Source organism: Lycorma delicatula, chromosome 5, assembly GCF_047948215.1.
Source record: "Lycorma delicatula isolate Av1 chromosome 5, ASM4794821v1, whole genome shotgun sequence".
Lineage (NCBI taxonomy): Eukaryota > Metazoa > Arthropoda > Insecta > Hemiptera > Fulgoridae > Lycorma > Lycorma delicatula.
The window spans coordinates 142,028,101-142,055,978 of record NC_134459.1 but is presented as its reverse complement, the minus strand read 5'-3'; the positions used below and the strand labels follow the sequence as shown (position 1 = coordinate 142,055,978).

The 27,878-nt window shown below is 30.9% G+C and overlaps 2 protein-coding genes and 1 long non-coding RNA gene across 3 annotated transcripts in view; 1 reads left to right on the top strand and 2 right to left on the bottom strand.

Annotated features, from left to right (window-relative positions):
* LOC142325443 (clotting factor G beta subunit-like) overlaps positions 1-8,847 on the bottom strand; it is a 48,643-nt gene extending 39,796 nt beyond the window's left edge. The window contains exon 1 of the mRNA XM_075367217.1: positions 8,691-8,847. Within this exon, the coding sequence (XP_075223332.1) occupies positions 8,691-8,793 (103 nt within the window). The 5' untranslated portion in view covers positions 8,794-8,847. The remainder of the gene's footprint in view (positions 1-8,690) is intronic.
* LOC142325444 (uncharacterized) overlaps positions 1-27,878 on the top strand; it is a 110,892-nt gene that overhangs the window by 15,390 nt on the left and 67,624 nt on the right. The window lies entirely within an intron of this gene.
* The window catches only part of LOC142325442 (venom protease-like), a 65,492-nt gene continuing 52,629 nt past the window's right edge, over positions 15,016-27,878 (bottom strand). Inside the window, exons 5-8 of the mRNA XM_075367216.1 lie at positions 23,454-23,625; positions 21,346-21,602; positions 16,291-16,451; positions 15,016-15,281 (exon numbers count right to left, since the gene is read on the bottom strand). Coding sequence (XP_075223331.1) covers positions 15,123-15,281; positions 16,291-16,451; positions 21,346-21,602; positions 23,454-23,625 — 749 coding nt within the window. The 3' untranslated portion in view covers positions 15,016-15,122. The remainder of the gene's footprint in view (positions 15,282-16,290; positions 16,452-21,345; positions 21,603-23,453; positions 23,626-27,878) is intronic.

The window sequence follows — 27,878 nt, the reverse complement described above, 5'->3', positions numbered from 1 at the left end:
CAGAAATCACTTCTATATCATAATTTATTTATTTTTAAATCATCAGGAGAACTATATTATAAAATTTATTTAATTGTGCATGTGTGCGAATTTATTTATTTATATATATATATATATTACAGCAATTACAGTGATCAACATTCGAGACCGTGCAGTAAATCTTTTTACCTATCTCTTCCAGAAAATGTTAATATAAGTATTACCCACTATTACGCGGTCTTGTATGACCTTATAAATGCTGACCTATCGATTTTAATATTTAAATTACGTGTCCGTGAATAGCTGGTGGTTAAGCTAGGATGATTAGTTTAACCCATCATACATCTTTTTCATTTGGATTGCAAGGTTATGTAAAGTTAAATTTAAATGTACATATTTTTTATAATTCGCGTATTTGATTATAGTTATTAAATATATCAACATGCTTATTACATAATACCAGTTTCTTCCTGATTGATCTTCGTGCTGGTTATTACTTTAAAGAATTTAAAAAAAGTGTTATACACGTTTCTTTTCTATAGAGTAGTGATCAAGTAAACAAGTCGAACACTCTTTTTTAATCGCTTCACATTCATCTCCTTTGTAATGAAAAATTATATTTATTCTTTCATTCAATGCTTACCTTGTAATATAAACATAGTATAAATTTTAATTATATACCCTTCTCTAAGCCTACTTCGGGGGTTTTTCATTCCGTAAAAATTTACCTTTTAAGATTACCTTATCCAATATGTATATACTGGATTTCCTGTTTGGGAGGAGATGTTAGCCAAACTTGAGGGACTGATTCAGGACATTAAAATTAAAAAAAAAAAAGAAAAGGTTTACGTGGACAAATGTTCTTATATCGTTTCATTTTCTCTCTATCCGTCTGTTCTGTTATTATTATTAATTAATTTAGATTCAATTAGTCAAGGAAGTGAAAACAGGCACAAATTTGTCAAATTACTTAATTTTTACGATCATCTTTGACAGTTTAGCCATATATATCAACCGGTTATTAATACATTTGAATAAATGAGGTAACATTTTTTTCAAGAGGTGTTCCCAGTAAAAATCTTAAAATATGTTAAATAAATATAATCCCATAAAACTAATATTTAAGTAAAACTTCATTTAGGTATCTCAATACGTTCGTAAGTTTATTGGAAAACACACAAATTGGCTTATATATACTCTATATATAAATTTAAAGTAAATAAAAAATAATAATTTAGGCATGCATTTTTTTTGCTGGTGGCCATAATTATTGGAGAAAAACAAATTTTTGTTGCTGTACATATTTAGTTCGGTCAACATCAAATTTTCAATCTGTAATGTGTTACTCATATCGGAATAAAGATGTCCCGATCTGACGAATTGTGAGCGAAATGGGTATATGCTGTCCGGAGGCCGCTTTATTTTATTTTTCTGGGCGTAATTGTTCGCCCTCTTTTGCATTTCTTCCGATAGTGAACTTATATTCCTTGATTATTCGAAAACAAATTTTGAATTTCATGCCGAAATCTTCGGTAAGATCCGGGGTGACTGCCGGTAGGTAGATGGAGAGGTCTTCTGTCCGGTAATAACTGTTGTTGATATACATGTTACGCGATAATTTAACACTAATCGGTTCTGAATTTACAGCAATATGGGGTAGGTTTGATTTTTCTTTCATTCACACGCTTAGAATAAAATATTAACTTAAAAATACTTTACGATGTTGTGTAAATATGAACTATATAAAAATAATGAAAATAAGACAGAGTGAGCAGCATCAAAACCGAACTCATAACGTAACCGCTGCAGAATCGGTAGGTTATATTGGAATGAAATTTTATGAATGATACGGATAAATTAAATAAATAAGAAAAACATAAAACGTAATTAAAATGTTTCATTTATGTACCTTATTGTTACAAAAGATGTTCAGAATGATTACCCTGGGGATCGATGCACTTTTGTGCTCGACTGATCATATTGAGAATCATCTGACGCAAAACGTTGTTGTCAATTGCGTTGATTTCTAGTTGAATGTTCACCTTCAGTTTGTCAATATTGTGGGAATTAGATGCATAAAATCTCTACTTTAAGTAGCCCAAAGGAAAAAATCGCAAGTAGACTTTTCTGGGGAACGTGAGACAACCGTCCTCTGGTGACGGCTCGTTCATTTGTGAAAGCTACATGAACGCGATTCATTGAAACGTTCGATGTGTGCCACGTTGCTCCGTCTTGTTGGAAGAAGCTGTATTCTTTTTCATTATCAGTTAATTACGCATAGAATTCTTCGAAAATGGCGTCATCCGGACTGGCAGTAATTCTCCTTTCAATATCGGCAACAACCTGTGGATTCCTAACGGAAGGTTGCCTGTTTCGTTTTGCATTTGAAACTGAACCTGTTGTACGCCGGTTTTAACTAAATCGTTTATGGCATTCTTCGTTGGGATACAGGCATTCGGAAATTTTCTACGAGTACTTGACGCGATGCTTCAAACGATCCAGAACGAACTCGGGCCTCAATTATATCTATCCTCTCCTGGATTGAATAAGGCATTTTACACAAACACAACTGCACTGCAACAAAACGTATACTGCACTGACAAGTAACCACCTGACAAACGACAGCAACAATCAGTAGTAACATATGCATTCACTAGTGGCGCTAGTTGTGTTTGATTCTTTCAAACGTAGTGTTCGGTCTCAACCCAACACTACGTTTGATTATGGTTGGATATTGGTTTCATTATGGGTTCGGATTTACTGCTTAAAAATAACTTAAGTCTGATGAGAAATTATGGCTATTCGAAATTATTATAATGTTTCTCCAAAAAAGTGTTACGTTTTTGCTGTGCAGGTACTTTTATATTTTGCGTGTTTTTATTTGTTTATACTGACGTTGTAAAAATAATGTACGATTGCAAATACTCTGCTGAGAGTTTTGTTAAATTCTTTTAATTTGTGTTAGTTTTATTATTATTATTAATTATTTTATTAAATTTACTATTTTGATATAAAATAAATTAAAAATAAATAAATTTGCAGGTTGTTCGTACAGTACAGCAACTCTTATACTCAACTCTTATAAAACTCTTATACGCAACTCTTATACGAAAAAAAGATTGTTTTTTAGTAGGAGCATTTGTTAATTTTTTTTTTAACGGTTGAAATGTTATTTCTAATAAACTAGAAATTATCATACCTATACGTTACAGGGATGCATTGTACATTATCCGTCAAGAAGGATAATTTCCTGTAAATGCTGAGGTAAGAAAAATTGTAATTTAGGATGATTTTAAAACCATGTATGGATAATCTGCGAAAAATGTATAAGTTTGTGCGCAATTATATCATGTGGTAGCATTTTCCTTGACAATTTTTTTTAATCAAAAACATACTGTTAAGAGAAGATCACCTCTTTAAATGACCGTATCTTAACTAGCTATTAATGAAAAAACGATGTGTGTGTGTTTGCGTTATTTTAATCGATAAATATGTTTTATTGTAAGACCGGTTTTTCGGATGAGGTTTAAAATAATTTTATTAGATCTTTGACATTGCTGTTCATTCGTTTAGTATATCGATATTATTGTTCGTTAATGTCACATTCGAACGATTTTCTGTTTTATACATTTTTACTTAACAATCGAAGTCGTACTACTGTTTCCTTGTTTGTGAACTTGTTTCTAAGAACTGGCTACCTGTTTCCGAATGTTACCTAATAACACTTTCATTTGTTTGTTACCTGAACTGTCCGCTTCCTTTTTGCGCTTAGGGCCGTTAAGTTTGTGAATCGCTTATGTATTTTGTTGTTTTTTTGTTCTTTGTTCCGAAACATATTTTTATCCTACTTTTTTCGCATTAGAAGATGCATATAAGGGAAATTCTTAATTCAAAGTTATTGTTAGATGTAAGAAATATTTTAAAAAATATTACCGTTAAAATTTTGTTCTAGTCGTCTTAAAAATAATCCTTTTATGTTACATATTTTACATATTTATTTCTGCTTGAATATCTCGTGGAAGAGGTGTTCCGATGGTGTATTTTTTGTACTCCTTTTATCTCGAGATACTTGTACTTATTTCCATGAAATGTTTATCGAATAACTCGTCTCAATCAGCCAGTAACAGATAACTTTTATAAAAATTTAACAAGAAGTTCATAGTAGACGATATTTCTTTTTTCAATACCAAAATTACCGATTGGAATATGAAATGGAAATTTTTCAGAGAGATTTCACAAATATATATATTAAATATTTACTTGGGTAGTTTTTCTGATTATATTCGAAGAAAAGTGGGAAAATGGTTTCAGAAAGGATGATGAAAATAATTAAAATATAATTTAATAAATCCAATAATTATGAAAATGAATATGAAGAGATAATTTAATATAAATTTAGATCGATTTAAAGAAAACTGTTTCTTCTTCTGGTTTTTTTTGTGTATAACTGGGTACCAGCTTATTAAAATTAAATTTTGTATTCTTCAAAAGTATGATTTGACATCTAGAAAGATCCCGATTATTATTTTTCTACTGGAGAATTCCGCCAATAGTTATGAAGGATATATATATGAATACTGTTACTTTTTCCTTTTGGTGCGTATGTTGATTTTTTTATGTAAAAATGTAAAAAAAAATTATGTTAATGCAAACAATTATTCACCAGGTGGTTTTCAACTGACTTGAGTTTAGTACTTGCTTTTCAAGTAGACGTAACATCGCTAATCGTTAGGAATACGATACTATTAACAATACGGTTAACAGTACTATTAACAGCAGTAGTAGTATTACTGTCGGACATATAAAGAAATGCATTTCTCGGTTTTAGTTAGATGTAAAATTCCTTCGGGACGATCGGATTAATTCGTTTGCAAAAAAAAATCGAACGGTTCTGATTTACGTTAGTGTCTTAAAAAAAATAAATAAATAAAAAAATAGTTGTCATTATTAAATGTTTAAAAAAATTACAATGAAATTGTAAACCGTATGGTAAGAGTCTTGCAGATATAATTCTTCCGCTTAAAAAACAACAATTTCTGTAATATAAATAAAACTGTTTTTAACATAACGATAACTGATATGAAAAAAAGACTATATTTTTATTATAAAAATCTGTAATTAATTTAGAATTTTCTTTAAAAAAATGCATCTTAAATATATGTAATAAACAATAGATGTAAATAATATATAATAAACAACGTTTAAGCGTTCCATATAATAATAAAAAAAAAAAATGTTAAAAACTTTTACCGGCCCGATATCATTTATTAAACATTGAATAATTATAAGAATTATATTATTTCTGTAAATGTGATTTGTATTATTCGTTGTTTAATAAATGAAATCGGGTCGGTAAGAGTTTTGTAACAAATTTTTCTTTTTTTTTGCTTATTATATGAAACGCTTAAACGTTGCTTGTTATCAATTATTGCATATCTATTATCTATTACACACATTTAACATGTATCTTTTTTTAAAGAAAATTCTAAATTAATAACAGCTTTTGATAATAGAAATGTGTAGTATTTCATCTTTTTTGATATCAGTATCGGTTTGTTAAAAACAGTTTTATTTATATTACAGAAATTTTTGTTTTTTAAGCGGAGAAGTGATATCTTTTTGTTTAACCTCTGGGACCACCGTTAGCTATTGTTTCAGAGGATGAGATGAATTACGTATAGCGTGTGTGAAAATGCCATTGCCATGCCTAAATCGGGATTCAATCCCGGGACCTCCGAATGAAAGGCCGAAACGCTACCACTCGCGCCACGGAGGCCGGCTTACTAAATAATTTAAATATTTATTACGTAAATGATATCTGCGAGACTCTTAACCGTACGGTTTACAATTTCATAATTTTCTTGGATTTCACTGGGTTTTGTTAGATTATTCTTTTATTTTTTTATGAGTTACTGATTATTATCTTATGGATTTATTATTAAAATTTATTGCCTGTCTAGAACAAACAAATTGAATTTCACGGCCAATTTTTTTTGTTGATACTCATTCACTTCATAACATATTTTTCCTTTTTTAATAAAACTAGTATAATCTCTTGTAAACTAATACTTTTATTTTATTTTTTTTAAAGAACTGATGGGAATTAAAAAAATTGTTTCATCTTCAGTACTTTCATTTACATAACAGCATTTACTATTAAAACAAGCTGTAGTATATTTTCTTTTTAAATTTTATTATATCCAGTTTTTGTACGCTTCCTAGTACTATCAAGTACTGCTATCTAGCGGCGCAATTCGTAAAGTTACAGTAAAAAAATGAATAAGGTGACGTATTCGAGTCCCGCGGTTTATCAGATGGAAAAAACGTTGTCTAACAAAATTCTAAGTATTTTTTGAAAGTATCCTTTATTATAAATCTAATTGAACTGAAATATGATGTTTTCATACTTAATTTTTAATTTTTTCTCCATTTTCATTTTACTTTTAGGTAAAAGCGAAGTCAACGTAGTTCGTTGACTTTTACCGACAAAGTTATAACGAACTCCGTGATAGAGTGTAACGCATGTTTGCGTTACACTCTCATATTACTATGTCATAGTACTATGTCATATTACTACAAGTCATATTACTATGAATTGTTTATTAGAGCATGTTTAATAAATAAAAATTTTTAATTTAATCGTGCGTTTAGATTTTTCGAAGGTACAACCTTTTTAAAATATAGATACATATGTATACACACATGCGCGCACACACAGATAGAGAGAGAAGAGAGCGAAAGAGAGATTATGGTCAAATGTGCGGCAGTTATTTGAGAATTTGTTAACCGTAACGTAGAAAAATAAAACTTATTTAATGCACCTACCTCGAAACGATGTATTTTGTTTCAGTGAGAGTATCACATCTCTCAGCCCCCATTTTTTGAAGTGGGGGCAATTCAAGAATTTTAAATAAAATACTGTTGTAAGATTTTGTTGCACATTATTAAAGAGAATTGAAGATAAACAATTTTGAAGTAAAAAAAAACTTTGTGCTACAGTAGCCCTAACGAAAATGGCGGTTGTTTAATGTTTTTTTTTTATGGCTAGTTAAAAAGTATTCTGCAGTAACTTTTAAATAACTGTTTAACAGTGAAACTCTGAAAAAAATCAAATTTAACAAAGTACTCTCCTACCTCGAAACGATATATTTTTCGGTTTTCGGTATGAAATCGCTAATAGGAATGTATTCTATGCCACTTTTGAAACTAGCTGTTAAAAATATTAAATACAGAATTTTAGACGTTTAGACGGGAGGTTGTATATCCAATCGTTTTTCTGTATCCATTTTTTTTTATTTTAATGCCCTGTAAAATTATGTATTACAACCTACTATTTCTATTAAAAATTGTTGTATTTGCACCTATCGGGACTTGGGGGTTGTGTGGTCTCATACCGAAAATTAGTAGTTTTGAGTTAGGAACATTTGCAAAATTTTTTTTTCCTACGTTTAACGGTTGAAAAGTTATTAGAGGTTTGTCATTCCTAATGAACACTTGGTGGGTGTGTATGTGTATGTGTGTATATATATACACGTTTATCAAATCAGATAGCAGAAATGTTTTCATGTAACTCAAAACAATACTTAAACTTACGAAAAAGAGCTTTCTAATCAATCTCTTTAAAATAAAATTAATAGATTTTCATTTTCAGGAACTTTTTTGGTGAGCTTAAAAGTAGTACTAATTAAAAGATTTAAAAAACCCTAAATTCTCTGAATCTCCGTTTAACGTGTACAAATAATTGTAATTAAGCTTTCTAAAATAATATTTATTTTGTAACTATTTTAATGTTTTTCTTTTATAATTTATTTTATAAAATTCTGTAATAATACTAAAATATTAAATAATATATTTTTTATTAGAAAAAAATGTATTATAAAAACCAGATACTATTTCAATTATTAATGTGAATTTAAAAACACTTCTTTTTTTTTTTATGAAAAAAGTTGTACATTTTGTTGTGCATTACTCTAATCAAAATTTTACCACGGTTTTCCTTATTGGAGGGGTACAGTTTATGTTTTTTATTCCTGGAATAAAAACTTACTGGTTCCTAACATTATTTACATTATGTACTGTTATGTTTCGATAGGATTAAAACATTTACGAGTATAAAGATTGAATGGAAATTGAGTTTTTTGCCGTTTCAGTGTCTTTTTCTTGATAAATTAAATCACTACGGAAGCTCAAAGCTTGTATGTGGGAATATGTTAGTGGAAATTTGTAGCGTATGAAAAACTGCCATTTTTAACCAAGATTCGAACCCGAATAAGTATATTTTTGTTTAAGGTAACAGAAAAAAAGAAATTGAATATTATTCTTTTTTCTCGCTTTCTTTATGCCTCTTCTTATTACCTATTTTAATCGTAACGAATCATTCCGATTTTAGGTGCTTAATTTTAAAAAAATATGATTCTTGTTTATTCTAGCATATTATAAACTAACCGGCAGTTGGTAAACGAACAAGTAAAATGAGATTCACTACTGTGTTCTTTTTGTTAGTACAATTAAATAAATGAAGTGTAATTATAAATACATTTTGTATTGGAAATAATTAAAGATTTAACCTTGTTATTTTTAATTAAAAAAATGAAAAGTAAATTATTGAATAGATGTAATAATTACACTAGGTCATTTATTTTAATGTCAATAATAATTAATTACCATTAATATTAATAAAAATAAATAAATGTGATTGTTTTAGTACTTACCGTATTTATATTCATATTTGTACTGCGAGTATGAAAGAACTGCGAGAGGAATACAAATTAGTAGAAATAGCGAAGTACGTCCGAACAACCGGTTGATGGTCATCTTTAAATATGAATGATTCTTTTGGCCGTTAAGCTGAACATTTTACCGATTACTTCAAACCTTAACTAATAGATAGCGTATTACGTCTACCTCACTCCCACCATTCGTTATTTGTTGGCGGGGCATTTAAAATAACTTGTAGGCGTACGCATAATGTACCAAGCGATATATAATTTGGGGGGAGGGATGAATTTGCTGTGTTATTGTATCGTCAAGAAAAAATGCTAGAAAAAATTTAATTTCACTATTACAGTCAAAATTTTTTCTACGTCAAATGTATAAAGCAATACTTGCGTGTAATTTTCGTTTTCTATATATTGGTGTGAAAATAAAAAAAAGACGTTTTTTCAGAAAATTTTCGGGAAAATAAATTTTAGACAACTGTAGAAAAACAACAGTGAAGATAAAAAGTGGTATTGTAACATGTTATTCACTACCTCGATCCAAGGAATATAATTCGCCGTATCTGTAATAAGGTGGCCTGAAAACAATCGTTTAATTTCATACATAACTTTGCATACATTGTAAACAATTTCCCAGTTGCATGACCAGTCGCCCCATCTTATGGAAAACAAACATATCAAGGTCGATTTTATGTTTTCTACCACTTCAGGAGGTATTTCATCAATCGTTCGGAGATATCACTTTGAGTTGACGGTTACACGATTTCCAATGTTGTCTTCAAAGATATGTAGCCCATTATATCAGAGGATCAATTGAATACCTTATGGTGACTTCAGTACTGGGCAGTGGTTGTTGATGCATTCCATTAGGGTTAGAGAAGTTTTGTTTATTCATACTAGCAAAAACGGGGGACGCCGATGCCGTGCGGTCTAACGCACCAGTTTCCTGCTCTACCAGACAACCAGGTTCAAGACTCACCCAGACTAGTTACTTTTTCCTGCTGGATCGAAGGACTTCACCGGAGGAGAAGAATCGCGTCAGAAGGAGGAGGATGAAAATATTAAACTGATCTCCCAAGGTATAACCCCACTAGTAACGTATTATGAAACCTGTGATCAAAAAAAGATTGGAACGCAATCCCAAACTCCATCTACCTTAAAATCAATTTAAATAGAACCGATAACCACACAAAAATACACGCACGCACTTGTGTTTCATTCCAAGTGGAAATGTTATCATCATTTCAATTTTATCAATGGTTTCATAAGATTCAGCAGTTGGTGACAAAAAAATTACACAAATAACTTATCAGCATCATTTAATACATGCCCAACTTTAATTAAATATAGTGCCATTCTTTTGAATATTGAAGTGGTATTGAACTGATCATTGTGCAGCACTAAAACTATTGCCTATTTTATAAAATGCTTTATTCATAAGTGAGTGTGTGCTGTTCACCTGTCCAGTTCTCCATCTCAATTAAATCCCATTGAGAGAGCAATCTATTGGTAGCAAATAAAAACTGTGTTTATAGTCATCTGTTTCAGTGTATTTTGAATATTCAATATACGACAATATTATTTATATTGGTATTCTGAGAACATTTATATATCGAGATATATATTGTCGCGTGGTTCCACGCGGTTCGATCAGGATATTGAGAGGTTGTAGACAATTAGAATGTTTATATAATTACAGTCTGTTGGTTTAAAATGTACAAATTACAACCTGGCAAATTAAAAAATAATAACAATAAGTGATAAATACAATAATGATAATAATAAAAAATAAGTGACAATAATAAAACAGTGACAATAATAGTCAGGATAATAGTAGTAAACGATAGTTATATGACATAAAACATAACATAATCAAAACAGTAAGCATGACATAAAAACAGAAAAATACATGACGTAATCAACAAAGATTAACAATCAAGTTATCAAATAGTCATCAAATAATGATAGTAAATAAGTAAATACAGATTACACATAAGACAGAGTTCAAAATAAGTAATCGTTTGGAATTTATTCCAGGTATATAAACAGAAAACTAGTATTCTGACCTATTAACAAAAGAAATCGCTAGTTTTAGCCCTTTTTAACCAGTAGTGTTATATTATCAAACAATCTTTTAAGATTCACTTGCAAATCCCATTTTGTTGTCTACCTAACAGTCTATGAATGAAGTCTATTGCATTATTTCTTTCACTTATACACTTATAGTTTTACTGTAACTCACCCATAGTATTTCTAGGTTACTGGAATTACTGGTGGAGTCACTTTAATCGTATCAAACTGTGTACTGTCCTCGCAAGACTCACACCTGTGACTCTCCATGCTTGACCGTGGGCTCGAGGGAGTTTCACAGAACTCCGTCGAACCCACACAACTCGCAGTCTGTCCTCGCTGAACTCCTCACAGAACTGCCCTTGCGACACTGACGCGTTAACACCTCGTAGACTGGTTCTCAGAACTCCGTCGAACTCGCAGCCTCTTCTCGCCGAACTCCTTGCAGAATTGCCCTTGCAGGACCGACGCCGTAACACCTCGCAGATTGGTTTGCAGAACTCCAGCCAAACTCACATGATTCCACACATCTCGCAGCCTCTCCTTGCAAAACTGTCCTTGCAGGACCAACGCCGTAATGCCACGCAGATTGGTTCACAGAACTCTGTCGAACTGATTTTTAGCTGATATTACTGAGCTATTTATGCTGTTAATCTCTTTACCTGTAGGACTGGACCCAAGTCGAAGGATGAAAAGAGTCAACCGAGGCTTTGTTTCCATGAATTCCAATCTTGGTCTTCTCTCGCCGTACAACAGGTGTTCATTGTGTGTTAGTGGACAATATAACAAAACACAATTGTAAAACGGACCTATTCTTTACAAAAAGGGTTCTTTTGTCCCTTTCTGGATTCTTCCAATCATTATTTTCATAATTGGTAGGAATCCGTTGGCTCCCTATACCGGTCTTGTTACATTATATATGATTAAATGAACATTTTATTGTTTTACTGTCAGGGGGTATGTAGCCTAGGGATTAAATTATTATATTGAGCACTACCACTGTATAAAGAGTTAAATATGTAAATTACTAAACAATTTTTTTTTTTATTTTGTGTAAAATTAAAGTAAAAGACTAAAATTTCAATTTGTGTGGATTTTCATGTTAGTCCATATCTTGCTTTTGTGTTTTTGTGATATGTAGGACTATATAAGATTGGTAAAATACTTTACATTTATCACTTTTAATGAAACTTGCAGATGAATTTATTTTAAATATAGCAATTTCCATGTTTTAAATCTTAGCTCTCTCTTACCTCATTGATCGATATTATCTATAAAAAATATAATTCCAAATACTTTAATAAAATAAACATTACTATATTAAAACCCATAAATGAAAATGAAAACAATGTGAATATTTATATAAATTACTCCTACACAAATAAAATTATAGAAAACTTGATTAAAGCATATTGATAATCAATATAAACCTTTGATATAAACCTGATATAATAAAACATTTAAAATATTATAATAATAAAATAGTAAAAAATAAATACATTTCTTCTGATATTTGTAAAATAAAATGCAATAATAGTGAATAAATACATATTGGAAAAAACAAATAGGTCCTTCAAAGATATTTTTAATGAACATTTCAGATCATTTAAAAATAACAAAATAGGTTTCTTAAACGTAGCAGACTGAAAATAATTTAGAAATAATTGATAAAGTAAATATTGAATGTAAATAAATAATAAAATGTTAGAAATTTTAGAAAAATTTTATATATATAAATATAAACGTAAATTCAGCCTCATGAATCTGCAGACAGAATTTGATGGGGACATTCTTATAAATATTATTTAAGTTGGTAATACATTGATAAGAATATTAATAAATCAATTAATCAGTACAGTACTGTTTTAACGTAAGATAGCATGTTTAAAAAAATGTTTTAAATTTAAAAAAAAGTTATTGGTTGAGCAAATATTTGTTTTATAAATTTTAATATAGTATATTTTATTTTTAATCCATAAATGTAAAAGAGAAAAAATTTCAAGAAAGCATTACTAAAGATGGTCTTATGCCTGAAAGCGCTATAATGAACAAAAAAAAGTAAATGTAAGAATGTTCTTTAAATTCTGTACTTTGTAGAGTGGCTGAAAAAATATTATATTATGTGGTTAGGCACATATATATATATATATATATATACTAATTTACAATTATCTGTGGTTAAAGGATTAAATTTTAAGCTCTATAAGAAATATCAGGATAGATCTTTACTATTAATTATATTAGACATCCATTAAATACATTACATACCTTCTTTTTTTTTCACTATTTTTGCAGTAGAAAATAGTCAGATATAAAGAGTTGTTTAATAATTCTAATTTATACATATTTTTTTGATTTTACTCATACAAGCCTCTATTTATAGATTTCAGTCCCACTACTTGTAACTGTGCAAAATCATCCACAAAATAGAAAATTTGTGAGGTGTGTGTCTTATTACATAATAAGACTGTGTTTTGACTTCTTAGAGAAAACAGTAAGCAGTAAGAATTGATTGTGAGCTTTTTGGCATGTGTCTTGGATATGTCTCAACATCAATGACAAACATCGATCTCTACCATTCAGTTGGTTGTGAGGCATCATTTTATACAGTTGTTTTCTCTTGTGGTCTTTATTGATGCTAAGTTGAAAAGTTGAGTGATGTATCAATTTGAAATTTTTAATAAAATTGAACAAGACTCCAGTGGAATGATTTCAAATTTTGCTGAGGTTTACAAGGAAAACTCTGTGTTTCATGCACATGAGTCTGAGCGGCACATATAATTCAGTGAAGGATGTCAGAAAATCGAAGATGAAGAATGACCTGGACGACTTTCCACTTAAAAAAATTAAGAAAATGTAGCAAAAATTAGCCAGCTTGTTCGAGAAGACTGTCTACTTGTGTGTCCAAAAGATAACTGAAGCCTTAAACATTGACAAAGATACTGTGTGGAAAGTTTTGGAAGATATCAGCACAAAAAATATTTATGCCAAGATGGTCCCTAAGGTCCTCAAACCAGAAAAAAAAGAATGCTACAAAGAAACTTGCATTGACATTCTAAAAGAGCTTGATGCCAACTCCCAACGTGTTTTAAAAGAAATTCATCACTTATACTGCAGCCTGGATCTTCCAGCATGATCCTGAGATGAAATGATAGTTAATGCAATGGAATATACCATTATCACTAACAATGACAAAAACTTGTCATAGTGAATCTAAATTGAAAGCCATGGTCACTATTTATGTTAAGAATGTAATTTTAGTATAATGGTCCAGAAGGTACATTAGTGACCAGCATTCTAAGATAGTTTTGACAAAGCTGAGAGAAGGAGTCAAAAAAAACTAGTACTGAGGAAAAATGGTTTCATTCTTCATCAGGACAATGTGCTGCTCGCATAATACTCTTATAAAGCAGTTTTTGGCTGACAAACAAATTACTACTAAATTGAAACATTTACTGTATTTGTGAAATCTATGAAAGGAACATTTTTGAGTTAGTTGATGCAATAAAGAAGAAAACGGTCAATGTATTAATACTGCTGGCAGAAACTGTTTTACTCCATTGCCCAGTAGAAAACAAGACTGGCTTGATTTGAAAGTGTTAATGTGCATTATATTTGAAGGGAAAACCCTATCATATTATAATATAAAAAAGGGAGAGTTATTGTATCAGTCTTATTATTTAATCACCTTGTATTTTAAACAAGCTATAATTTTCTCAACTGCACAGTTCAGTTAAAGAACCTGGGCATGACATTATATTACCTCAACCTACCCTTTCATTGTTTTTTCTCATTCCCATTTCATTTCCTCATCACTGGTCCTTTCTTCCCCATTATTGGTTCTGTGGGTGAAGATCTGATTCTGCTACGTCCTTCATTGTACTGAAGATGCCGAGACCTTTAGAACCAGTTTATTGTTAAGGTTATGTGGTTGATGGCCACCTGAAAACCAACTCATCGATTCTTGTGTCCTGTTGGATGATTTCATCATTCCGCTTTCACATTCCCTGTGTCAAAATTTTAATTTGTTGAAGTGGATTAAAAATTATGTTACTAGAAAATAAAGCATTTTTGATCGACGGAGATCTCTGTAGTTATAATATGAATTTATTTAATTTTACAATATTCTGTAAAAATTTAGAATATTGGATTGTTATTTGCTTCTGATGTGAGTAAATAAATGAATATAACTACAATTCTCTGAAAGTTCAGGATAGGAAAAAGACAGGATTTACATGTACTAAAAATATGTAATTAAAATGTATATTTTATTAATTTTTGTAAATATGTACAAAAAAAATTGCGAAACATAAAAGTAAATTTAATAACATTATAAATAAAATGAAATTAGAGTAATCAATTTAATCTTTCATTAAACCAGTCGTAATATTTATTGACTTGAGCATATATTCCAGGTTTTCCTTTCAAACCGCACTGAACACCCCATGACACAATTCCAATTATTTCCCATCTGCCATCTTGCCTTTGTACAACAAGAGGTCCACCTGAATCACCCTGGAATAAAATAAAACATAATTAATGCTATTCCAGATATTTATATATACAATTTTTTTATATTATACATACAAAGTGTGATCAAAAGTAGTATCCGGCTCATAAAAACATAAATACATATCTTATTTAGTTCAAGAGTTGTTCAGACTTGTTCCCTTAGTAGGTTCCTTCTGATATAACACGCTTATCCCAGCTATATTTCTCCTGTTGAAGCATTTTTCAGTCATTTTCAATGAGCACCATAATAATAATTTTTTTTAGTACTTTTGTATCAGGGTTAAATTTCTTAGATTTATTTATTTTTCCCGAATAATGAAGATTTCCTCTCCTGTCACATTTATTTTGGTAGCTTCTCTCCCTTCAATTTTTTTTCCTTAATTGGAATTTTAAGCTTAGGAAACAGCCAAAAATTGCAGGGAGCCATGTCTGGTGAGTAAAAGCAGGCTGAAGTTGTTTGGTCCCAAAGTTGTTTAAGATGAATTTTCCAATCGCCATTTTCCCAAAGCTGCAGTCACTTGTTATAGATAGCTCATAGTTGGCCTTTGAGGAGCATGTTCACGATGAACCATGCCTTGATAATTATAAGGACTGCCAGCATGATCTTGCTGTCGTCAAATTTTTTCACAACAGCCATGGCTCGTTGTGATTTTTTGGGTGTAATATTACGGCATTTTTGTAAATTTTTCTTATTTATTAATATTTTATAATTTCTCTTATACTTTTCAACGAAATGCTGTTTCTCATTGGATTGAAAATTTTACCTGATTTTATAAATTTTAAGTATTAATAGGAACTACTTCATTATGTCAAGTTTAGATGTCAGTATTTATCTTTATTTTAAATTCTTACTTAATTAAATTTGTTATCTCTAATATCTTTGTGTATGATGAAATCTACAGGATATGAAGAGGTACATTTTATTGTTTATGATTAGATTCGTATTTTAGTTTTTATTTAAATAAATTTAAAAAAATGCAGTTATGGCAGATATTTTACATAAGTATCTTACCTGGCATGAATCTTTTCCTCCTTCATAGGAAGCAGCACATACATTTGTAGTAAATATTGTCTGTAAATAATTGTTTGCACAAGAAGCATGTTCCCAAACTGGTACCGTTACTTCTCTCAACACTGAACTTGATGGTCCTGCAAATTCTATCATTCCCCATCCTGAAATTACAATTTTAAATTATATTAAAATGTTGTCATTGTAATTATTACATTAATGAGTAATTTGAGCTTAATATAATTTATTTTACATACAGAAAAAAGGTTGTAAATAATTTTCAATTCCCCTTGCTTTTAAACGATGATACTCTAGAATTTCTGGAACTGCTGAAAATCGCAAAAACTGATTTGTCTCACCTGGACATAGGATAATTGTGTGAGGGCTACATTAGTGTACTATTTGAAATGCTTTACGTACTTTAAATCTAATCAGCATTAAATAATTTAATGAAAAATTTCCCTGTTTTCTTATTTTTGTTTATTTTGTTTACTTTTGAACACTGACCTTCTCCATCAATTGATACAGTTCTAATGATTTGTAATATTATATCTTGTTCCCCTAAAATAGTATACTCTTACAGCAATGTGCATGATACTTGATAAAATGCATTCACTGTATATTAATAACCATTTCAAATTTTTCTTTGAAATTATTTATGTTTATAAACAATTCATTGTTAAACAGTTGTCAGATGAAATAACAAGCAAATAATAAAATATAATAAATAATTTAATTTTTTAGCTTGTTGACCACATTGATTTTCTATTCATATATTAAAAGTTAATCATCATCATCATATGATGTTCTGCCTGTTGGCAGGTCCTTGGCATCCCTGTTGTCTTCATGTGTTTCTGTTCCATGCTTTTCTTTTCATCTCATCATAAGCCTCACTACCCTTATGTTGGTTATTAACTTCAGTCTATTACTTCCTCTTCTTTTTTCACTTTCAACAGAGCCTTCAAGAACTGTGTTCATTATTCCTTTTCCCATAATTATATGCCCAATACTCCTGATTACTCCTTTACAACTGATTGTCACCATTGTTGTTCTGTCTTCATTTATTCTTCTTAATACATCTATGTTACTTACTCTACCCACCCATTTTATCTTCTCCATCTTCCTCTAGACTCACATCTCAAAAGCCTATCTTATCTTTTTCCTTTTTCTCCAGTATCCATGTTTCAATACTTTACAAAAGTATACTCCAAACATAGCGTTTTACCAATTTCTTCCTCAGGTTCAGAACCATGTTGCTGCAGTATAAGTTTTTCTTTCTAAAACGTCTTCATTTGCCATTGCAATTCTCATCTTAATCTTTTCTTTACTCCTCCAATCTTCAGTTAGAACTGTCCCAAGTTATCTGTATATTTTTATTTCCTCAGTTTTCCTTTCCCTCTCATTCACCATCATAACAACATCCATACCTTCCCTCTCACTCACCTTCGTAACTTTTGTTTTCCTCACATTTATCTTCATCCCTATTCCTTAATCCCTACTTACAATATTTTTATCATTCCTTGTAATTTCTGATTGTCTTTAGCTACAGTTAGCAAATCTGACACAATTTATAATTTTGTGTCCTATGCTTGCTCTTTTTTGTCCATCCAATATTTCTTTCAACATTTCCTCAACATAAAGGGTGAACAGTGTTTATGATAAACAGCAGCCTTGCCTTATTCCTCTGCCTAATTTTAACCATTCTTTGAGAGTCTCATTTTTCGCAGCTGCTTTTTGCTTCATATACAATTCTCTGATCAGTCTGCTATCTTTCTCATCAACTCTTTTTTCTTTCAAAATGTCAAACAACTTTTCCCACTTTATTCTGTCGAATGCCTTTTCCATACCTATAAAACACAAGCTCAATCCTTTTTCTCCATCAAAACATCTCTCTCCAACCATTATGTCAGTCCTACAACTTTTCTTGTTTCTTTTCTTTTTCTGAATCCAACTGTTCTTCCTCGGCATTCTCCTCCATTTCTGTGATCAACCTTCTGTTCATAACTCTCAGCATGTGGTATTAAGATGATAGTTATATGTTCTTCACATTTTTTGTTTCCAACCTTTTTAGATATCTGTATTATTATTGTGTTAACAAAATTCGGCCATTCTCCAGTATCATAAATTATAAAGTTATTTGCTTTTCTAGAGTAATTGATGCTAGTAAATTGTTTGTATTTTTTCTAGATTACAAGTAGATTGTTGTAACTTGTTAACATAAATTAGTATCATCATTTATGTAAACTAGAAGCAGGGTCCATTTGAAGTGACCCAAGGGTGGTTGCTTGACCAAGTGAAAAAATTAAAACTTACCCACTTGCTCCTCCTACATGTCTCAGGACCTTAAAACTGTTTTTTTTTTTAATTTTTTATTTAAGCATTTTACCTGTGGCGGCTGTTTTTATTACAGTGCACACACCTATTTTTGTGATTGTAAGGATTTACGGAAAAAATCATCTATTGGTCCTGGAAGGATGAAAGAAAAAAGCAATGTATTCATATTTTCTCAAGCTAAAAGGTTAGTCCTGTGATTTATTTACCTATCTTTATTCTTTCTATGAGAAAATTACGAATAAAGTTGAACATGAAAAACTGTGAAATTTCAATTATGGTAATTTTTTTCAAGAGGCAAGGATGGCATGCACAGTTAAATTATTTTTTTATATGTAGGTATATGTTAATAGTTTTATCATAAAAAATATTAATGGTGATATACTTACCCCTAAAATTTTATAAACTTTTGAAAACTAATTTTTTTAAAAATTCAAATTTTGGCTTCAAATAACTCTGTTGGGACTGGTGATAAAAATTTAAAATTTGCACAATTTACAGTATTTTTGTAGATGTTTATTATGAATAAAAAAGTTTCTTGTGTATTCTACTAATAAAAAAAAATCCCCCTTGGAGCACTTATTTAGTGAGTAAAAATGGTATGATTTTAAAAGGTTTTTCATGATTTTTGAGAGGTTATAACTTTTTTATTAGTACAATACGCAAGAAACTTTTTTATTTGCCATAAACATGTAAAAAACACTGAAAGTTGTGCAAATATGAGATTTTTATCACAAGCTCCATGAGAGTTACTTGAAGCCAAAGTTTGAATTTTAAAAAAAATTAGTTTTCAAAGATTCATAAAAATTTAGGGGTAAGTATATCACCATTTAAAAAAATAATTAAAACTGTGTATGCCATCCTTGCCTCTTAAAAAAAATTACCAAAAGTGAAATTTCACCATTTTTCATGTTCAACTTTATTGGTAATTTTCTCATAGAAAGAAAAGAGATAGGTAAATAAACCACTGAACCAATCTTTTACCTTGAGAAAATATGATTAAATTGCTTTTTGTTTCATCTTCCAGGACCAATAATTTTTTAGTTATGATTTTTTCCATGAACCCTTATAATTACAAAAATAGGTGTGCGCACCATAACAAAAAAATGGTTGCCACAGGTAAAATGCTTAAAAAAAAAAATTGTTTTTAGATTCTGAAACAAGTAGACAAGTCTCAATTTTTTTTTAATTGGCCAAGCACCAGCTTATGTTTTTTTGGGACACTTCAAACGGATTGATGGATTGACCCAGTAGTGACTTTACTATAAGCATGTTACACAATCAGTGATTTCTGTAACTTCTTTTGAAATGGATTTATTGGCTGCAATTTTTTTTTGTATTTTTTTCAAATTCATAGCCATCAAGAAAGAACTAAGCCAACATATATGTCTATATATAAATTTCTACAGTGAAATATTTCAATACTAAAGTTGTTTATTTTTTAGAAAGGACATCAAATGTCAAGATCTGAAAAAAGCCTGACATGCAAAATTTAATTAATTATCATATTTTCTCATACAAGTATATGACTACGGTATAGCTATACATAGCTGGAAAAGTAAAACAAAAGTAAAAACTAAATAAATAAATGTTGTGTTGGTAAAATCCAAATAAATTTATTTTAGACTTGTCTTGCTAACTTGAAGGAAACCTCTCTGCGTGATCTCATATCATAATTTTCCACAACCCATTGTGGGTTAATAAATGGTGTAGCAGGCGGCCTATTGCTGTGCACGTAGGCTGACAGCTGGGTTACCACGCTATTAACTATCCCCCATGCATAACAATGTACTGCATACTATGTAAGTGTACGGAGCCATACGAGATGTTTTCATAAAGGAATAACTATAACTGTTTCACCCATCCTATCAGACTATCTCTCTCACACGCAATGACATACCTATACGCTGTTCGCTATAACAGTTGACTAGGTAGTGGTTATCTGATTAAGTTGTAATATAAATCAGTTGTTGGTATCAAAATTAATTTATCTTCTCCTAAATACCAGTTGCTTTTAGAGACAATATTTTAGTAAGGTGTTAACGTTTTGAATGCCAAAATGTAATTAATAAAATAAAATGTAATTTTAATAAATGTAATTTAATAAAATGTAATAATGTAATTTTTAATGTCTTATGTATTAAGTGGTGGGGAGACCCTCTCATTATGAGTCGACTAACGACAATGGCTCAGCACAGATTTGTTTAAACATAGTATTACTTGTACTTAAACAAATCTAGCTTAAACATTATGATACAGACTTTATACACTAAACTTGTATACGATGAATTTATAAGTCTTTTTGTGCTAATTAAATCTTTATTAAACTTACACGCTTAATTATTTGCTTAAACTAAACTTTTCGTGTGGGTCTTATCTCACCTTGCAATATTTACTAACATAAGGTGTTTCAATCACTTTCAATCACAGCTGTGAAAACTGTAATCATAATTTTATAGTTTTGTTTTTGTTTTTTTTTGTCTTAGATGTGGTGTTTTGTTTGATAAAATTACTTAAAATATTACTCCAGTGTCTGGCCAAATCAAATTGCAGTATTATAAAAAACAACTGTAGAAATAAAAGATAAATATTTATTCTTATGTTTATTTAATATTATTTTCTTTAATACTTAAAGATTTGGTTTTTAGTCACCATTTTTATATTGAGTTGAAAATTAAACCTTAAATATATTTAATATTTATGTACAGTTATGTACGTTTGGCTTACCTACAACAACTGCTGTTCTGTTATCATACTCTTCACCTGGAGTTGGCATACAGGCAGGTTGCACATATATATTGTAACGTGCTGGACGTGCTAAAACAATAATGGCCACATCGTTTTCATGTGTAGGCTCGTCGTAATCTTCATGTACAATAATGTTAGCTATTTCATAATCATTAGATCCTGCATCATCTTTTTTCAGGAAATCATATTCGCCCAGTCTAGCTCTTACTCTGTCTTTTAATACGTACGCTCCGCCACTGTAAAAAAGATTTAGATTTAATGAAATATTACATATGTATAAATGTTAGAGGTTTATTTATTTTTGTTGGGATTATACAATCAAGTATTATTTCAAGTAGCATATCTTAAGTTTTAAGAATGATTTCAGTTTTTTTTTTTGTGTATCGATGGAAAGAGGATTTTTAGGGACTAGTATTTTATTGCTGTTTGTTTGATAATTAGAATGTTGGCAATATTTTATGGTCTGTGGTGTTTCAGTAAGTTGATAGAACTTTTTTCATTTATTACTGCAGTGTTTTTCATATCAATGTCTGTATAATTTTTTGAATTTTGTTTAAATTATTACTTTTGGTTATTGTTTGTTACCAAAAACAAAGCATTTAGAGAAGCCAACAGATTTACTTGATTTTCTTTGAATTGGTTAATGAAAGGTATGTAGATCTATGGAAAAAAATTCATCAGCTTTTTCACTTGACTTTTAGTTTTTGAAAAACTAAAAGCATTGGAAATTAATTTTATATTGAATTAATTCTATGTGGAGATCTGAGATCCCTAGGGTTCTGGAAATGTTTCATGTTAATTAATTTTGAAATCTATCAAACAAAATTTGTGTGTATCATATTTTTAATGGTATTTAACTGAATTTTTTTTGTGATTGGTAATGTTCAAGATTGTCTGAATTGAAATAGTCATTGTGTAATGAAATGAAATGAATGTTTTTGTGAAAGAAGCCCTCCTTTACTTGGAAAGGGATTCAGCCATAGGCAGAACAATTGTACAGCTGCTGTGTTGGAAACAAAATCCATTGGCAAAGCTACATGTAGTGAAATCCACAAATAGAATGGGTAAAGTAATTATGTTGGTCTCCCCTATTCTTAACAAGGATTTAGCGAGCAGCTGCCTTAAACTAGCAGTACATTTGAGAGAGAAGGAATCAATGATAAGAAAAGAGTTGAATGTGAGAAAGTAATTATTTAATTTCAAAAGCAAGAAAAAACCATAAAAGGATCCTTCTTAGCCTTCCAGGCAGTAATCCAGAGCCCAGTACATCTGTAAATATGACTACTAGAAAGATAGAGCACTTGTGAGAGGCACTAGAACAGTGTCAGACTTCCCTAAGAAAAACCCTTGGCCATCAGCTATAACTATGTGCTGTACTTCTGACAGGTTTTAGTAATTAACCCGGTTTTTGATGATTTAGTAATTAATGAAACAAGAATCTTTTTCAAGTTTTGCCGACTAGTTTAGAATTTTTTGTGCTAAATTGGAATAAATAAACAATTCATGTAGAAATAAATTCTAAAATAATTGACATTTTTATCCTTTTTTTTGTATAGAAACATAAGATTGCAAAAAAAAAGTAAAATGACAGCCAATTCATAATTTTTATACATCAGGTGTATACATTTTATTTACAAATTAGAAATATTCTTTTTGGGAAGGGTTATTTGTCTCAATTTGGATTCCTCTTCAAATAGTCATTCTTGTGTTAACTTTTTTTTTCTTAAAAATTTCCTTCCCAATGATTTTCTATTTGTTTTTGCTACTCACTCCATCTTGTGGTTGTGGTATCTCTATAAAATACAATGTCTTGACAATTGTGAGATGTGAGGGGGAGGCCTACTTAATAGACCTGTCTGAGGACTCTTGTTTCCCATCTGGTGGTTGTATAATAAGCTAAGCTCAGGGCTGATTTGCATATCAGTTGAATTCAGGCTTATTAATCTTTTCTAATATAATAAAAATTAATAATTCAGGGGGTCATTTTATTTCAAAATGTTATTGAGTTATTTTCGGTCTTATCATTGTAAGTTTCTCATTATTTTTCTTCATGTTTGCAATTATTCATTTAATAATTGATTACTTACTAGTAGAAGCAATGTGCAGCTGATAAAATATGATATCTTGAAATTAATGTTGCTCCACAGTGGTGTTCTTGTGTATCAGCATTAATAATTGACACAGCCCATGGCCATGCTTTATTTTCAATTGCTCTATTGTTTGACACCTGTGATAATAATCTGCCATTACGGCCACAACCTGTAACAGAAAAAAATAAAATAAGAGATTTTTACATAAAATACAGTTTTGTTTCTGTAAAGTTATGCTTCAGTCATTGTAAAGTCTGCATAATAATTCTGTTGATTTGATTGTGGTATTGTCAAACTGAAATTATACCTTTATATTGTGTGAAATGAGTCAGTCGTGTATCACCAGTGAGATATCACATAAAATGAATTCATGACTTATTTTAAAGACTTGTTTTTTCTTGATCATAAAATATCTAAAACTTATATAAAAAACAATCATACAACTTTCTAGATTTATCCTAATTTTTTATTACATTTTCCACTTAAATTGGTTGATACGATGTAGCTTGTAGGACATATGAAGAAGAACTTTCCTTCAGTAATTAAAATGTTTAAAGCACTTCTTTCCATTCTGAGGTATACAGCAAAATGGTTCTAACACTCTTATCCTTTTATTAATAATAAGATAATCTGATGTGGACACCACATGACTTCCTTGTATGCTTATTAAATTACATAAACACATTTTTTTAAAATGAAATATACATAGAATTTTATTTCATTAATAACTTCTGATATTTTTTCATATTTTTTTTCTATTGTTATGATTGAATTCTTATTTATTGTAATTTTTTTTTTTTTGTCTTCAGTCATTTGACTGGTTTGATGCAGCTCTCCAAGATTCCCTATCTAGTGCTATTCGTTTCATTTCAGTATACCCTCTACATCCTACATCCCCAACAATTTGTTTTACATACTCCAAACGTGGCCTGCCTACACAATTTTTCCCTTCTACCTGTCCTTCCAATATTAAAGCGACTATTCCAGGATGCCTTAGTATGTGGCCTATAAGTCTGTCTCTTCTTTTAACTATATTTTTCCAAATGCTTCTTTCTTCATCTATTTGCCGCAATACCTCTTCATTTGTCACTTTATCCACCCATCTGATTTTTAACATTCTCCTATAGCACCACATTTCAAAAGCTTCTATTCTTTTCTTCTCAGATATTCCGATTGTCCAAGTTTCACTTCCATATAAAGCGACACTCCAAACATACTTTCAAAAATCTTTTCCTGACATTTAAATTAATTTTTGATGTAAACAAATTATATTTCTAACTGAAGGCTCGTTTAGCTTGTGCTATTCGGCATTTTATATCGCTCCTGCTTCGTCCATCTTTAGTAATTTTACTTCCCAAATAACAAAATTCTTCTACCTCCATAATCTTTTCTCCTCCTATTTTCACATTCAGTGGTCCATCTTTGTTATTTCTACTACATTTCATTACTTTTGTTTTGTTCTTGTTTATTTTCATGCGATAGTTCTTGCGTAGGACTTCATCTATGCCGTTCATTGTTTCTTCTAAATCCTTTTTACTCTCGGCTAGAATTACTATATCATCAGCAAACCGTAGCATCTTTATCTTTTCGCCTTGTACTGTTACTCCGAATCTAAATTGTTCTTTCACATCATTAACTGCTAGTTCCATGTAAAGATTAAAAAGTAACGGAGATAGGGAACATCCTTGTCGGACTCCCTTTCTTATTACGTCTTCTTTCTTATGTTCTTCAATTGTTATTGTTGCTGTTTGGTTCCTGTACATGTTAGCAATTGTTCTTCTATCTCTGTATTTGAACCCTAATTTTTTTAAAACGCTGAACATTATATTCCAATCTACGTTATCGAAAGCCTTTTCTAGGTCTATAAACGCCAAGTATGTTGGTTTGTTTTTCTTTAATCTTCCTTCTACTATTAATCTGAGGCCTAAAATTGCTTCCCTTGTCCCTATACTTTTTCTGAAACCAAATTGGTCTTCTCCTAACACTTCTTCCACTCTCCTCTCAATTCTTCTGTATAAAATTCTAGTTAAGATTTTTGATGCATGACTAGTTAAACTAATTGTTCTATATTCTTTACATTTATCTGCCCCTGCTTTCTTTGGTATCATAACTATAACACTTTTTTTGAAGTCTGATGGAAATTCCCCTTTTTCATAAATATTACACACCAGTTTGTATAATCTATCAATCGCTTCCTCACCTGCACTGCGCAGTAATTCTACAGGTATTCCGTCTATTCCAGGAGCCTTTCTGCCATTTAAATCTTTTAATGCTCTCTTAAATTCAGATCTCAGTATTGTTTCTCCCATTTCATCCTCCTCAACTTCCTCTTCTTCCTCTATAACACCATTTTCTAATTCATTTCCTCCGTATAACTCTTCAATATATTCCACCCATCTATCGACTTTACCTTTCGTATTATATATTGGTGTACCATCTTTGTTTAACACATTATTACATTTTAATTTATGTACCCCAAAATTTTCCTTAACTTTCCTGTATGCTCCGTCTATTTTACCAATGTTCATTTCTCTTTCCACTTCTGAACACTTTTCTTTAATCCACTCTTCTTTCACCAGTTTGCACTTCCTGTTTATAGCATTTCTTAATTGCCGATAGTTCCTTTTACTTTCTTCATCATTAGCATTCTTATATTTTCTACGTTCATCCATCAGCTGCAATATATTGTCTGAAACCCAAGGTTTTCTACCAGTTCTCTTTATTCCGCCTAAGTTTGCTTCTGCTGATTTAAGAATTTCCTTTTTAACATTCTCCCATTCTTCTTCTACATTTTCTACCTTATCTTTTTTTCTCAGACCTCTTGCGATGTCCTCCTCAAAAATCTTCTTTACCCCCTCTTCCTCAAGCTTCTCTAAATTCCACCGATTCATCTGACACGTTTTCTTCAGGTTTTTAAACCCCAATCTACATTTCATTATCACCAAATTATGGTCGCTATCAATGTCTGCTCCAGGGTAAGTTTTGCAGTCAACGAGTTGATTTCTAAATCTTTGCTTAACCATGATATAATCTATCTGATACCTTGCAGTATCGCCTGGCTTTTTCCAAGTGTATATTCTTCTATTATGATTTTTAAATTGGGTGTTGGCAATTACTAAATTATACTTCGTGCAAAACTCTATAAGTCGGTCCCCTCTTTCATTCCTTTTGCCCAGCCCGTATTCACCCACTATATTTCCTTCCTTGCCTTTTCCAATGCTTGCATTCCAATCTCCAACTATTATTAAATTTTCATCTCCTTTTACGTGTTTAATTGCTTCATCAATCTCTTCGTATACACACTCTACCTCATCATCATCATGGGCGCTTGTAGGCATATAAACGTTAACAATCGTTGTCGGTTTAGGTTTTGATTTTATCCTTATTACAATGATTCTATCGCTATGCGTTTTGAAATACTCCACTCTCCTCCCTATCTTCTTGTTCATCACGAAACCTACTCCTGCCTGCCCATTATTTGACGTTGAATTAATTACTCTAAAATCACCCGACCAAAAGTCGCCTTCCTCTTCCCACCGAACCTCACTAATTCCTACTATATCCACATTCACCCTATCCATTTCCCTTTTTAAATTTTCTAGCCTACCAACCTTTTTTAAGCTTCTAACATTCCACGCTCCGACTCGTAGAATGTTATTTTTTAATTTTCTGGTGACCCCTTCCTTAGTAGTCCCCACCCGGAGATCCGAACGGGGGACTATTTTACCTCCGGAATATTTTACCAAGGAAGGCGCCTCCATTATTGCTATGTGAAAATGCAGAGAGCCACATTTTCTTGGAAAAAAAGCAGCTGTAGTTTTCCATTGCTTTCAGCTGCGCAGTACTCAGAGAACTGAGTGATGTTGATACGGCCGTTTAAGTCATTGTGACTCACGCCCCTAACAACTACTGAAAGAGCTGCTGCCCTCTTTCAGGAATCATTCCTTAGTCTGGCTCTCAACAGATACCTCTCCGATATGGTTGCACCTTCGGTCCAGCTACTCTGTATCCCTGAACACTCAAGCCCCCTCACCAACGGCAAGGTCTCATGATTCATAGAGGAGGAATCTGAGATTAATAAATCAATATAATTAGATTAAAAAAAAAAAGTTAAAAAAAAAGAGATGTTGTAGTCGGATTCGAACCTTCGAATTTGCCTTCTTGTAAGAACCAAATACCACATTAATTAAAATGTTATTTGCCTATAACTCTGGAACCAATGAAAATAAGGACCACTTAAGATATATCGTTGAAAAGCTCTCAATGAGGGCTTATTAGTACAGTTAATAAAAAGCCCAAATTCCAAATGTTTTGAATTTTGTCCTTTTTTTGGACACTTCTGGTCCAATTGATTGCAATCAAAAGGGGAGATACATACCTAGATGTTACAACAGTCCTAAATCCAAAATTTCAACATTCTAT